The 12,550-nt window shown below is 38.3% G+C and overlaps 1 protein-coding gene across 2 annotated transcripts in view; it reads right to left on the bottom strand.

The window, feature by feature from the left end:
* The window catches only part of rer1 (retention in endoplasmic reticulum sorting receptor 1), a 33,359-nt gene that overhangs the window by 12,610 nt on the left and 8,199 nt on the right, over nucleotides 1–12,550 (bottom strand). For both annotated transcript variants that reach the window (XM_057826629.1, XM_057826638.1), the window contains exons 2-5: nucleotides 8,505–8,586; nucleotides 8,041–8,145; nucleotides 6,988–7,084; nucleotides 4,506–4,584 (exon numbers count right to left, since the gene is read on the bottom strand). In XM_057826629.1, the coding sequence (XP_057682612.1) occupies nucleotides 4,506–4,584; nucleotides 6,988–7,084; nucleotides 8,041–8,145; nucleotides 8,505–8,585 (362 nt within the window). In that variant the 5' untranslated portion in view covers nucleotide 8,586. The remainder of the gene's footprint in view (nucleotides 1–4,505; nucleotides 4,585–6,987; nucleotides 7,085–8,040; nucleotides 8,146–8,504; nucleotides 8,587–12,550) is intronic.

Below are 12,550 nucleotides of genomic sequence, written 5' to 3'. Positions count from 1 at the left end.
TATGTACACACTCCTACAGCGCCACTCACTGGCCAAACTGGTATCGTCACAACATAAACGTTGCATGTGTCTGTACACACAACAGAATCGGTTTTACAAATAAAAAAAAAACTTATTATTTTGCCTCATCTACAATAAATTATAATCAATGGAAGAATTTATACTAATGCTTCGTTGTAGCTCCCAGCTAAGGTACATGTATGGCAAAAGAATATAAGTAAATGTTTTTTCCTTGAGCTTTTGAGAAATAAACATCCTTGCGAAAGTGCACTCCTGTGGAAAAACTTCATCACATTCGAGTTCAAAGAGTAATGTTTATATACAAGTTAAAAATAACCCTCTGAGAAGTTCATATAACTCATAAATTTTATATTTAATAAATAATAATAATACATTTTAAATTAATTAAAATAATAATAATACATTCTAAATTCATATATAACTTTTTTTTTTTTTTTTTTAAATCGAGAAGTTAAGACATCAATATAAACTAATACATTTTTAAAATATAGATTTTTTTACCCTGCCTTTTAAAAGAATCGGAATTGATCTGAACCGGAATCGAAACATGGAACCGGCATTGGAACAGGAATCGTTCAATTTCAAACGATGCCCAACCCTCGTTAACATATCATTTATGTATGTTCTATGTTGTTAATGAAGTTAATTCGTTACAGGACCTTGTTTGTAAGTCGAAATGGTCGTATGTCGAGCAGGATTTTCCCATAAGAATACATTATAATTCCATTAATTCGTTCCACAGCCCAAAAACCTGTGCTAAACTCTCAATAAAAAATGATGTTACTATTGCAAATATAAATTACAAAGAGCAAAACAAATTCATTATGACTAAAAATCGGAACAATAGATAATAATAATAATACCTGTAATAACAAATCAGGTTCTAATGTGGTGAATGTGTTTGCGTGGTGTACCTAAACGCATCGCGTGGCTGACTTGATAGTGTGAGCCTTTTTAGTTTCACTTTCACTTTGTTTACTTGCTGCGGGGGACACTAGGCACAAGTTGATGGAATAAATGATTAGAAACCTGACGAAGCTGCGATTTCTTTGGCTATGTTACCACAATAATAATTGGCACCTTAACTTATAAAGACTAGCGAACGGAGGAGGACCGCCATAGACAGTCTACGGCTGTATTTTTGAGCGGGCCATATCACAGATACGCACCCCACGCTCGTATTTTTTTTAATCATATCTATCTTCAAGTCAATGGTAACGGTAAGCATTAGGGGTGTAATAGTACACAAAAATCTCGGTTCGGTACGTACCTCGGTTTTGAGGTCACGGTTCGGTTCATTTTCGGTACAGTAAGAAAACAAAATGCAAAATAGAAACGTGCTAGTTGTTCATTACACACTTTTGTGCTTTCAACAAGAGGAACATTAACCTATACAAAGATGGAATTCTGCTCAAAAATAGAAAATACAATATTCTGAAATGTAGATATTTTGAAAAACAAAATAAAAATAAATAACTTTGGCTAAGACTTTTTCTTTAACCCTTTAAGGTCTGGGCCTATTTTGTCTGATTTTGCATGCCTTTGAAGTTGCCTTTATATTTCAAAGAAAGAATGGTTTACGATGGCCTGGTTTGGTCCCTTTTTTTGTGACACCTTGAACTTCATCCTTCACTGACCAATTATAAATCATCATTTTGGGCCCAAAAAGACCAAAAATTCCAAAATCGTTTTGTGAACATTTTTAATATTGATGTCCAATTGACAACCAAACATGCGTAACGAACCGTTTTGAAACTTTATAATATTTATTCAACATGTTAGGATGAACATTTAACCAAAAAAATTTAGAATAAATAGTCTTATATTTGACAATTCAACATAAACAACAGGTATAGCCATAGGCGTTTTTTGCTTTTATACATGCTCTAGTCAAAACAGGTTATATACAGCAAACCAAACAGTGAAGAACAGTGAAAAAATATATACCATCTAACACAAAAAGTGTTTAGAGGCCATCTCTTTATGAGTTTAGGTATTGCGGCCCATCACCTGATGAAAACTATGTACACACAATCAAGCTTCTTGAACACACATTTATATACACAAATTGAGAAGACTGATTGTTGGGGGGGGGGGGGGGGGGATATATAGCATTGGAAAAAAAAGTATTTTCAAAAATATTTACAATAAACAAGTTAAATTTTTTTCAGGCATGCCACTCCGAAAAGCTGTTTCGTCCTGGAATTCCTTGCCTTCCAATAATCTTGCACAGTTGGAAGTGAAACCAAAGACATGTACAAGAGGAGTCCAATAAATTTTTCAAGCTCCTCCACTGTAGTGTCTGTCCACACAAACTTTTTCCCAATCTCTTTTCGGACTCTGCCATACTGGTTTGTGTGTTTGCACATATTCATCATTGTCGATGAGGTGAAGAACAGGTCAAAAAGTTCTTTTGGGGTGTATGCATGGTCACGATTCACCTGAGGTCCTGGTGGTCTCCGGGGTGTGAACCGGCTGCACTGTGGGGCAGTGTCTGTGTCTTGCTCTGTGCTCCATGGCACAGGTGCAGGCTGAGCCAGTGGTGATCGGCTTCTGCCGCGCTGACTTCTCCAGCCTCTCCTCCGCTAACATCTCATCGCTCTTCCGTGATGACCCCTTCTCCCTCGTCCTCTTTCCATTCGGGCAGTGAATGTAGATTTTTCATTGTCACTATAAATGTACATGAAAAAAAAGTCAGTATTTATGAAAATAATAAAGTATAAAATAAAAATATATACAGCAATAAATAATAATGGAAATCTATATGTATGACAATAGAAAGAATACCATAGCAATACCACAGCTGATGAATATGTGCTACATCCCTAATCTTCATATAGAAAAAAGAACACAAATTATAAATTCCTGCCTGGGATACACACAGAGCACGTACGACTTTGATCTGATGTGCACATTTTATTATTATATACACAAACACACACTTATATTGCATCAAAATTAACTTTGTCTTGCAATATCAAAAGAAACTTTCAAAAGAAACTTTTTCAGCATTAAAAAAAAAAAAGTGAGTTGGCTTACCTCTGCTCGTCGATGGCGTCACCCACGTGTTCAAATCCGTCACTATCTTCACTCGAGGACTCTTCCGAAGAAGACGATGATGACGAATTTAGACCATCCTCTTCCTCAAGTTGATCAAAAAGCACAATTGCTTGCGCTAAATTTAGTTTTCCGTTCATTCTCAAAGTCACACAAAGTCGCTGCTTGATCCAAACGGCCGTCGCTCACCACCTCGCTGCTTCAGAACACTCCTCCCTCTCGTTCGGTGGAACCTCGCACGGCAGTTTTATTTATTAAAAAAAAAAACGCATTTTGTGCTTCCACTGTGACTTCGAAAGGGTTCGTTTGATTTGTGTTTTTTTCATGGAGCTTCCGTTTTGAAAAAGGACAAGAAATGATGGAAATATAGACATAAACAAATGATCCATGCAGCGTTTTAATGTTTTTTTGAGAGGACAATAAAACTATCAAACTTAAATGACAATATCTCACGTTTTAGTTGGTCGATTGACTTCAAATAATAACGAGAGTAAACCGCAACTTCCGCACTTTAAAACGAGACCAACCAACGCCATGTGGGTGACGTAATTAAAACGTGAGGGCGCTTCAAAGTCGACTCTCAAGGGTTAAAAAAATATCTGATGTGCAAAATTGAACAGTTGCAACACTGAACAGCTTCAAGTTTCTCATTAACTTTATGACCACAGCCTCGAAAAGTAGGGGTTATTAGGGCTGTCAAACGATTAAAATTTTTAATTGAGTTAATCACAGCTTAAAAATTAATTCATTGTAATTAATCGCAATTCAAACCATCTCTAAAATATGCAATATTTTTATGTAAATTATTTTTGGAATGGAAAGATAAGACACAAGACAGATCTATACATTCAACATACTGTACATAGGTACTGTATTTGTTGTTCCTTTTTTTCACCACCTGCACTAGCATTGTTGGAACCCATGTTGATTCCTCTCACAAGAAAATCCACCATGCATCCGTCGTGTGGGAAATAAACTGTGGTCCTGTCATAGATCGTATTTAGAGCATGTCTTCGGATGTAAACACAAATGGCGAGTCAAATTTTACGTTGGATGTCGAAAAGATCGTGTGTCGAAGCGATCGTATGTCGAGGTACCACTGTATACGCCTAACATCACACCAAGATATGGCAGTATACCAATTTTGGTGATTAAAACAGGACAGATTGCTCCAAAAGGGATGAAGACAATTTAATGTTGATGCCAGCTTAATTTCCTGAGAGAAAAAAATATTGTGCCCTTCTTAGTGGAAATTTGACCATTTTGACGCTACAAGTTCTTTATGTTAAACTTGTATTAGTAGAGCACTACACAGACGGGTACATGTTGATAAAGATGACACATAATAAATATTTTCAAATTCTGAAATTAAAGTTAACAATCTGTGAATGGGGGAGATGAATGCCCTCGCTATGAGATAAACCTACCAGAATTTGAACTCGGGTAGCCTTCGGATGAAAGGACGGAACTCTTCATTCTGCTTGGTCGGAAGGGCAGGGCCCTCATCTACAGAGAAGACAGGATGGGAAATGGGAAATCAACTTTGAAACTTGACTTTAAATATCAACACAAATACCAACATAAAAAAATAAAGTCCTTTGTGGAAATAAGAATGTGGAAAAGGAGCACTTTATGGAGGGAAAAAAAAAAAAAAAAAAAAAAAAAAAAAAAAGGAAGTACTGTATTTTTTAGCGCACTGGATTATATAGAACACTATCAATGAGGCTAGGTTCATACTGCATATCTTAATGTACGAATCCGATTTTTTTAGTCTTTTTCCGACTCGAGTGAGGCATTAACTTGACGGTCTGAATGGGACAAGTTGCATAGAAGTGGACCATTTCAAATCCGATCTCAGTCACTTTCGTATTTGGTTTAAATCCGATGTGGGCCACATTTTTCTAGAATGTTGCGCGCGGTCTGAACTGTCAAGTCTCCCAAATCGGAATTCATGCAGCAATTATGTCATCAAAGAGCGAGAAACAAGGCGCGCTACGGTAGCGATGCAGCTGTGCGTTAGCGCCTAGCTTGCCTTGAACACGGCTTTATGGGAAGGGTCGGGATTGACAACAGTCATAAAAATATAAAAAATGGGTTGAGGATAAGCCTTAGAATGAGCAGATTTTTCTCTGCTCTATATGAGCAATATTTCAAGATTGCTTACACGGCTGAGTGTCGGGGCAAACTGCCCGTATGTGTGTGTGACATGCACGGACAGTTCTTGCATGCTATCGATCCATATAAACTTTGAATATAAGCAGGGGTGCACATATTTTTTTGCCCAGGTTCTCAGAGGACCTGGAGATGAGACTTGGTCCTCATTGAGCTTGAGAGCGGACCCGCCTGATGCGATAAAATCATGACAAGCTTTACTTAGAGCCAATTACCTTTAATTAATTATATTAACAATTAATGCTTCATTATCAACTGGCACAACAAAATTGCCATTACTTTGAAGTGAAATGTAAAGAAATAAACATAAAAGGACTAATTCAAAATAAAGGGCATTATGCGGCTCCCACATTAACTCCAAGCCTTTGTAAAAATGGGATGTCCTCCTCATAAGAGCTCATTGAACGTGCATGTTTAGCTTTGTGAAATGCGAGCAAAAACACGTTTGTCAGTGCATGGCGCTGTTCTTCATTAACTTTATTCCGCCACTTTTCCATAGGGCGAGTGGGGTCCTGTCTGACATTGATAGTTTGCTTAATTGCCACATGCTCTGTTTTTTTCGTGCTTTTCAAAGTTTGGATGGCTGAAATTCTTTGACCCTACATAAAATGTGCTGCTCTTATCAGCGACATTGGGATTCTCACAGCAAATTTTGAACCACATTTCCGTACGAGCATCATTTGCTTCTAGCCATGGTACCTCCTGCAGCCACTTTTCAGCAAAAGTCCCTTTTTTTCAGTAGCTCTGGTGACGTCTATGTCGTCTGTCTGTCGACAGGGGTGGGGGAACACGGAAATAATTACTCAGTGGGGCCTGCCTATTTGACATTTTGAGAAGTGATTTTCTCGTGTCCGCAGCAAAAACAGTGGTCAGCCATCGGCATGCAAAAGCTTATGGAAGCCGTTGAGGGCCAGCGCGTTTGTCTACGTCCAGTATGCATGCACGCATGCGGACCACTTATGTGCTCACCTGAATATAAGCCTAAACGGGGATTATTTATGTTTGTTATTTGTGTCCTCTTTTTGGAAATCAAAATATGATCTCCCTGGAATGATGGATGACAACCAGCATGTGTACTCATTTGTTTTGATGCTTCTGCGCATGCGGATCTTGCTCAGCGTGTGTTGGACTGTGAATTAGTGCGCATGCGTAATACTTGAATGGTCTCAATGGGCAAAGGCAGTCTGAACGGGAATGCCAAAAAAACAGATATGCCAAAAAGTCGGATTTGTGAGTTAAGACCTGCAGTATGAACCTAGCCTTAATGAGTTTATTTCAAGCACACCTGATTATAAGGCGCATTAGTGCATCAATGTACTGCATCCGTCTTTTTCTCTTCAGCATCTAACATTGTAAGTATTGTTTCATTTACGAACGAGTATTATTATTATTTTTTTTATTGTTTTAAATATATATATGAGTTTGATAAATAATGAATGTGTGTCTCTCGAGCACTTTACTGGAGTAGAATAATACAATTTTGATCCAACATAATAGGTTTGAGGTCATTAAGCATAACCAGGATTCAGGCAAATAAGGTGCACTGGATTATAAGGCACACTTGCAATTTTGGGGGAAAAGGATTTTAAGTGCGCTTTATAGTCCCAAAAATATGGTATCTTTTTATTGAAATAACACGGTGACTCAGTAACAAATATGACTACACCACAAGGCAAAAAAAAAAAAGCAAAGTTGAGCAGACTGTCACAATTTTGCCACTGTTAAGTGTTAAATTACCTTCGTCAAGGAGTGAAGGATCCACTTTTGGAGATAGAAATGCAATGAACAGGTTCAGATGGTAGATTCCCAAGGCATATGTTACTATATACCAACCCTACAAAGCAGTGCAAAATCAATTTAAGGCTTTTTTTTTTCAAGGAGACATTATGCAGATACCAAAAAAAAAGAATATCAGACATGGGGAATTAACGCTGCAAGGACAACAACAGAAGTGAAGGGGAGCTTACGTTACCATCTTATTTTTAAAAAAAAATTTGGCAAATGGTCATTTGCCAGTCGTTGATTCAGGTCTTGTGATTTCTGCAACATGTTAAGCTTGTTCTCAAGGTGGAATAAGTCTGTGGTATTTGTTTATTCACCAAGCTCTGAGTAGTAATGCAGTCATGAGACGTGTTATTTAGTGAATCTAGTATGAATTTACTGAAGTAGCCAATCAATGGATAGAATTTGAAATTAGCTCACCTTGAAACCTCTCTGCTCTTGACTAATTAGTAGAGGTGCAACGGTTCAGTTAGCCCACGGTTCGGTTTGAACCTCGGTTTTGGGATCACGGTTACGGTTCGGTTTCGGTTTGCGTTTTGCATTTTTAAAAATTTTTATGTCTTAAACTGCCTTTATTTTGCTTTTTAAAAAATTAAATAAACACTTAAAATGTAAAGATTTTCGACTGTTAAAATGCCTCTTAGCTCTTTGGCTAGTGTAGTGACTGACTACTGAAATACACACACAGTAGTAAAAAAGTTACTTGGCAAAGTAACCGGTGATACCTTTCATGTTTTTTTTTCATTAAAAAAAAAACAAACAAACCCAAAAACATAGCAACCTTTGCTATGTTTGGAAGTCATTTAATGTTGTGAATCAACCGTTAAAGTTGAACAAAACAAATAAGACTGATGCAACAAAACAAATAATTTGTCATAATGTGTGTCAAATAACAAAGTAAACAAATGTTTATCTGCGCTACGCTTCCCTTTAGATTGTTTGCTTATGCAAGTAACATCACACATTTATTCTGCATTTTACAAACACATGCAGAAAATCAAATATTACCTGTAATATGTACACTCTGATCATGTATAAAGCGGTAAGTAAAAGAGTGGAGGCCCATCGGACTGCAGAGTATGGTGTTGACTTGTCTAGCCATGACTGATAGATCTGTTTCAAGCGAGACAAAAAAAGTAACGGCTGTTAACATCCAAGAAAATGTAACCTTTGAGGCTGTGATTTTGAATAAAAGTTGCAGCTGGTAAGCAACTGTAAAATACATTGGATAAAATTTTGTATCAATTCCAAATATTTCCATAGAATCATGCCGAATATTGACTTTAAATGAATACTATCAATTATGGACACAATACTGGTCTAGTGTAAGTACATACATGAGCGTTTCAAGTCTTTATGAATTTAAGTGTGATAATTTTGGTTTTTGAAAGTTTGTTTGGTAATATACAACACTGTAGTGTGTATTGCTTTTGTAAAAAAAATAAATAAAAAAAAAATGAAAATCATGTTACCTGTCCAACACGAGTGAAAAAGGCGGCGACTATAGATTGTTTTCCATGGATTGACTCCCCAACACTGTCCCCTTCTGACATTCTGCAAGTAAGAGAAAAAAATAAAATTAAAATAAAATAAAAAGATAATATACAGTGATACCTCAGCTCACGAACGCTTAAGCTCACGAACTTTTCGCCTCAAGAACATTAAATTCGCGAGCATATAGTCTCTGCTGACGAACTAGTTTTCGGCGGACGAACCAATTCACGCGGTCGAAAAGCGCCACGAGAAGCTGACGCACGCTCACGGCGTCCCAGTTCGTCCCCTCACTTTCGTTGAGTGCGGACGTGGTTTGTGTTTGATAGACATTTTGGACCATATTGAGTGTACTTTTGCTATTATGGGACCGAAAAAGAGTTACCTACAGTCCTTATGGAAGGTGACTCGTGTTACCAATTCGCCCTCGACTGGTAATTGGCGGTGCTTTCAGCTTCCCACCGTAGTGAGAAGTGGACCGGCGAGTCACGTTGGCTCGTTGTCGTCGCTTGTCTTCGGTTCGCCCGATTTCCTCTCCAGAAAGGTGGCGGCGTGCATACAAACACCCAGAGGCGTCGGATGGCTTTTTGTGGGCACTTTTATTAACAACCAAAAGCATGTGGGGGGCACAGGAGTGGAGTCTACGCTAACTGCGCACTTTGCCGGTAACACTCTCCTTCCAAACAGTAACTCCCTCCCTCCCTCCTCCTCCCACTCCATTCCATCAAGCCATCAACTACCATCACAAAGGTAAATAAAACGACTTTATTATACAGTACAGTTTATTTCTTTAATTATAATACAATAGCACATTTATTATACATAAAATAAGGTATATTTTTGTGTAGTTTTAAGGCTTATTTAGTAGAAAATTATGTTTTATGGGGACCTGGGAACGGATTATTCTCATTTTAATGGTTTCTTATGGGAAATAAATGTTCGGAAGACGAACTTTTCGCCTTACACACACTTTCTGGGAACCAATTATGTTCGTGAGCTGAGGTATCACTGTATTGATACTGAGCAAGTACAGAGTAAAAACTCATCTGTGTTTTGAACACACAGCCAGCACATTAGGTTGAAAATTTTTCCAAAGAGTGGAAGCATTTTCCAAAGAATACAATAGTCAGTAACAATGATCAGCCAAATTGAGATATTTTGATCAAACCAAACCAAGGGTCAAGATAATTAACGGCCTCAGTAGTTATAGGATGGAAAGATAAAAAGGTACCAAAAGAAAGGAATCAAAAAGCAGTTATTACAATTCTGCATATCAAGCACCTGGTTGATGACTTCCTGCAAATACCCACGAGTTTCACTAAAGTTGAAATTGTCATTTATTTTAACCCTTTAACGACAGACGTGTCGACGGGGACATTTCCGCACGAGTACTTTGAACTACCATAACTCCTTAACGGTTTCTGCTATCGAAAAAAAAAAAAAAATCAACGGATCCTGAAAGCTGAAAGGTTGCCCTGGACAGCCAAATGGGTGTCATTGCCGTGATCTCACTCTCCTACCGCCAGGAAACTAGCGAATCGGCTCCTTTATTCTCGGACGTGCTGGCACTGGCACATTTAGGTATGTGACTCTTTGAACTACTGCAATAGACACACAGAAGAAGTAGTCAGGAGGGCGGCAAAAAAAAAACGCAACGAACGACACGTTTTATTATTATTTTGCGAGGAAATGCCCACAAAACTGTCATCGAGAACAATTAAACCTCCACAGAGGTTCAGCGAAGAGTTTGGGAACGATGGCACAGCGGGAGGAGCAACTTTCGGTAAAGAAAGGTATCGATTGTTTCTCTGTAGTTGAACCTCTCTCTATACTTTTCTTAAGCTCATTTTAACTATGTTCACAGTACTATATGTATAAAACATGTTTTGTATTGTGTGTTGACTAACAGTACACTATACAGAGTGTAAATGCGCAAATGTGCGTATGGCAATCTACTATGTATGTTGAGTGCCTCGTTGGCTTAGGAACGATATTTTAACAGTGTACCATTGTCAAAGCCTTGTTTCAAAGTATACAGTGGGGCAAATACAGTGGGGAGAACAAGTATTTGATACACTGCCAATGGGTTTTCCCATTGACTGTGTATCAAATACTTGTTCTCCGCACTGTAAGTATTTAGTCAACCACCAATTGTGCAAGTTCTCCTACCTGAAAATATTACAGAGGCCTGTAATTGTCAACATGGGTAAACCTCAACCATGAAATCACATTGTTTGATTTTTAAAGAATTTATTTCCAAATTAGAGTGGAAAATAAATATTTGGTCACCTCCAAACAAGCAAGATTGTTGGCTGTCAAAGAGGTCTAACTTATTCTAACGAGGTCTAACGAGGCTCCACTCGTTACCTGTATTATTGGCACCTGTTTTAACTCATTATCGGTATAAAAGACACCTGTCCACAACCTCAGTCAGTCACACTCCAAACTCCACTATGGCCAAGACCAAAGAGCTGTCGAAGGACACCAGAGACAAAATTGAAGACCTGCACCAGGCTGGGAAGACTGAATCTGCTTAGAAAATGGAAGACATACAAGACCACTGATAATTTCCCTGGGTCTCCATTAGAGCTGGGCGGTAAACCGAAAATTTACCGTCACCGAAATTCTTCACGGTGACCGACGTAATTTTGACCATGTCGGTAAATTCGGTAAATTAATAAAACAAGAAAATAGGCTTTTCATCCCGCTTTGACTCTGTGTTGTTCGTCTATGTTCATTCCCCTTTAAGAAACCAGTCAATGTACTTACGTAGGGAGTCACGTGATCATCAGGAAGCCAATCAAACAGAAGCCCGGTAAGCTAACGCTACAAGCAAAACGTGATGAAGTGTGGCTTAAGGGAGGTCCGCCAAACTTTCACCCGACATTTAGTAGACTCTTGGTGGCATCCAGACGGGCTTTCACCCGCTGTCCTCCCTTGTTCTCACGATTTCCGGAGATGGTGCTTTCAGTGCTTTCTACTGGTAGCCAGGCCACAGTCTAACGTTAGCGGCTAACGCTAGCGGCCGCTAGCGGCTAACGCTACAAATGAACGTGATGGAGTCGGATAGCGGCTCTAACCTTGTCGAAATGGCTGTACTTAATGAGTGGATTGGGCACGGACTGCATCTAGGAATTACTATGTCGCTTTATTTTGTATCTGACTGTGTGTGATTTCTCTGATAGCTTTTTTGATGGTAAAGCATTCAGCATAAAGCACAATCCAACGGTGAAATTTATAATATGGCCGAGAAATGGCCCCAGCTATTTTTCTGTATGTGCTTAATTCTGTGTCATTATTGCTATCATAAAATCTTAAGTGTTTCATTTGCAGAAGATCAATATAGCTTTAATGTATGTCTGTCTGTCTGTTTGGGGGTTCATGTATGCGTGCATATATTAAAAAATGCACTGGGGGGAAAAAGAAAACCTGAAACCATAAAGTAAACACTTGTATTGAATAATTATGTCACAGCAGCCATTAACAATAAATTGTCTTTTTGAAGTGTACTGTTCAAGCTGCAAGTCATTTGTGTTGCAATGACATGTTTGCACAGGCATATTGATTTTGACAATGTACATTGTTCAAGCCATACACGCTGTTATAAATGCTCATACTTGATTTCTTATTGTTTACAATACATTTTAATAAACTTAATGTTTAGACTGCATGTACAATTGTTAAATATATCAAATTGAATGCTGGTAACTAAATCAACAAGAAACTGTTAATCTGTATTTCATGCATTGATTCAGATTTTCAAATTATATAACAGTCCGCTTGGGCGACTTTATCGTCATTTATCGTTATCGAGGTAAATCTGCTCAATTTATCGTGATACGTGTTTAAGGCCATATCGCCCACCCCTAGTCTCCATGCAAGATCTCACCCCGTGGCGTCAAAATGATAATAAGAACGGTGAGCATAAATCCCAGAACCACACGGGGGGACCTAGTGAATGACCTACAGAGAGCTGGGACCCCAGTAACAAAGGCTACTATCAGTAACACAATGCGCTGCCAGGGAC

The sequence above is a fragment of the Corythoichthys intestinalis genome, chromosome 2, assembly GCF_030265065.1.
Source record: "Corythoichthys intestinalis isolate RoL2023-P3 chromosome 2, ASM3026506v1, whole genome shotgun sequence".
NCBI lineage: Eukaryota > Metazoa > Chordata > Actinopteri > Syngnathiformes > Syngnathidae > Corythoichthys > Corythoichthys intestinalis.
The sequence above is the reverse complement of the archived record's forward strand: the minus strand, read 5'-3'. Positions and strand labels throughout refer to the sequence as shown.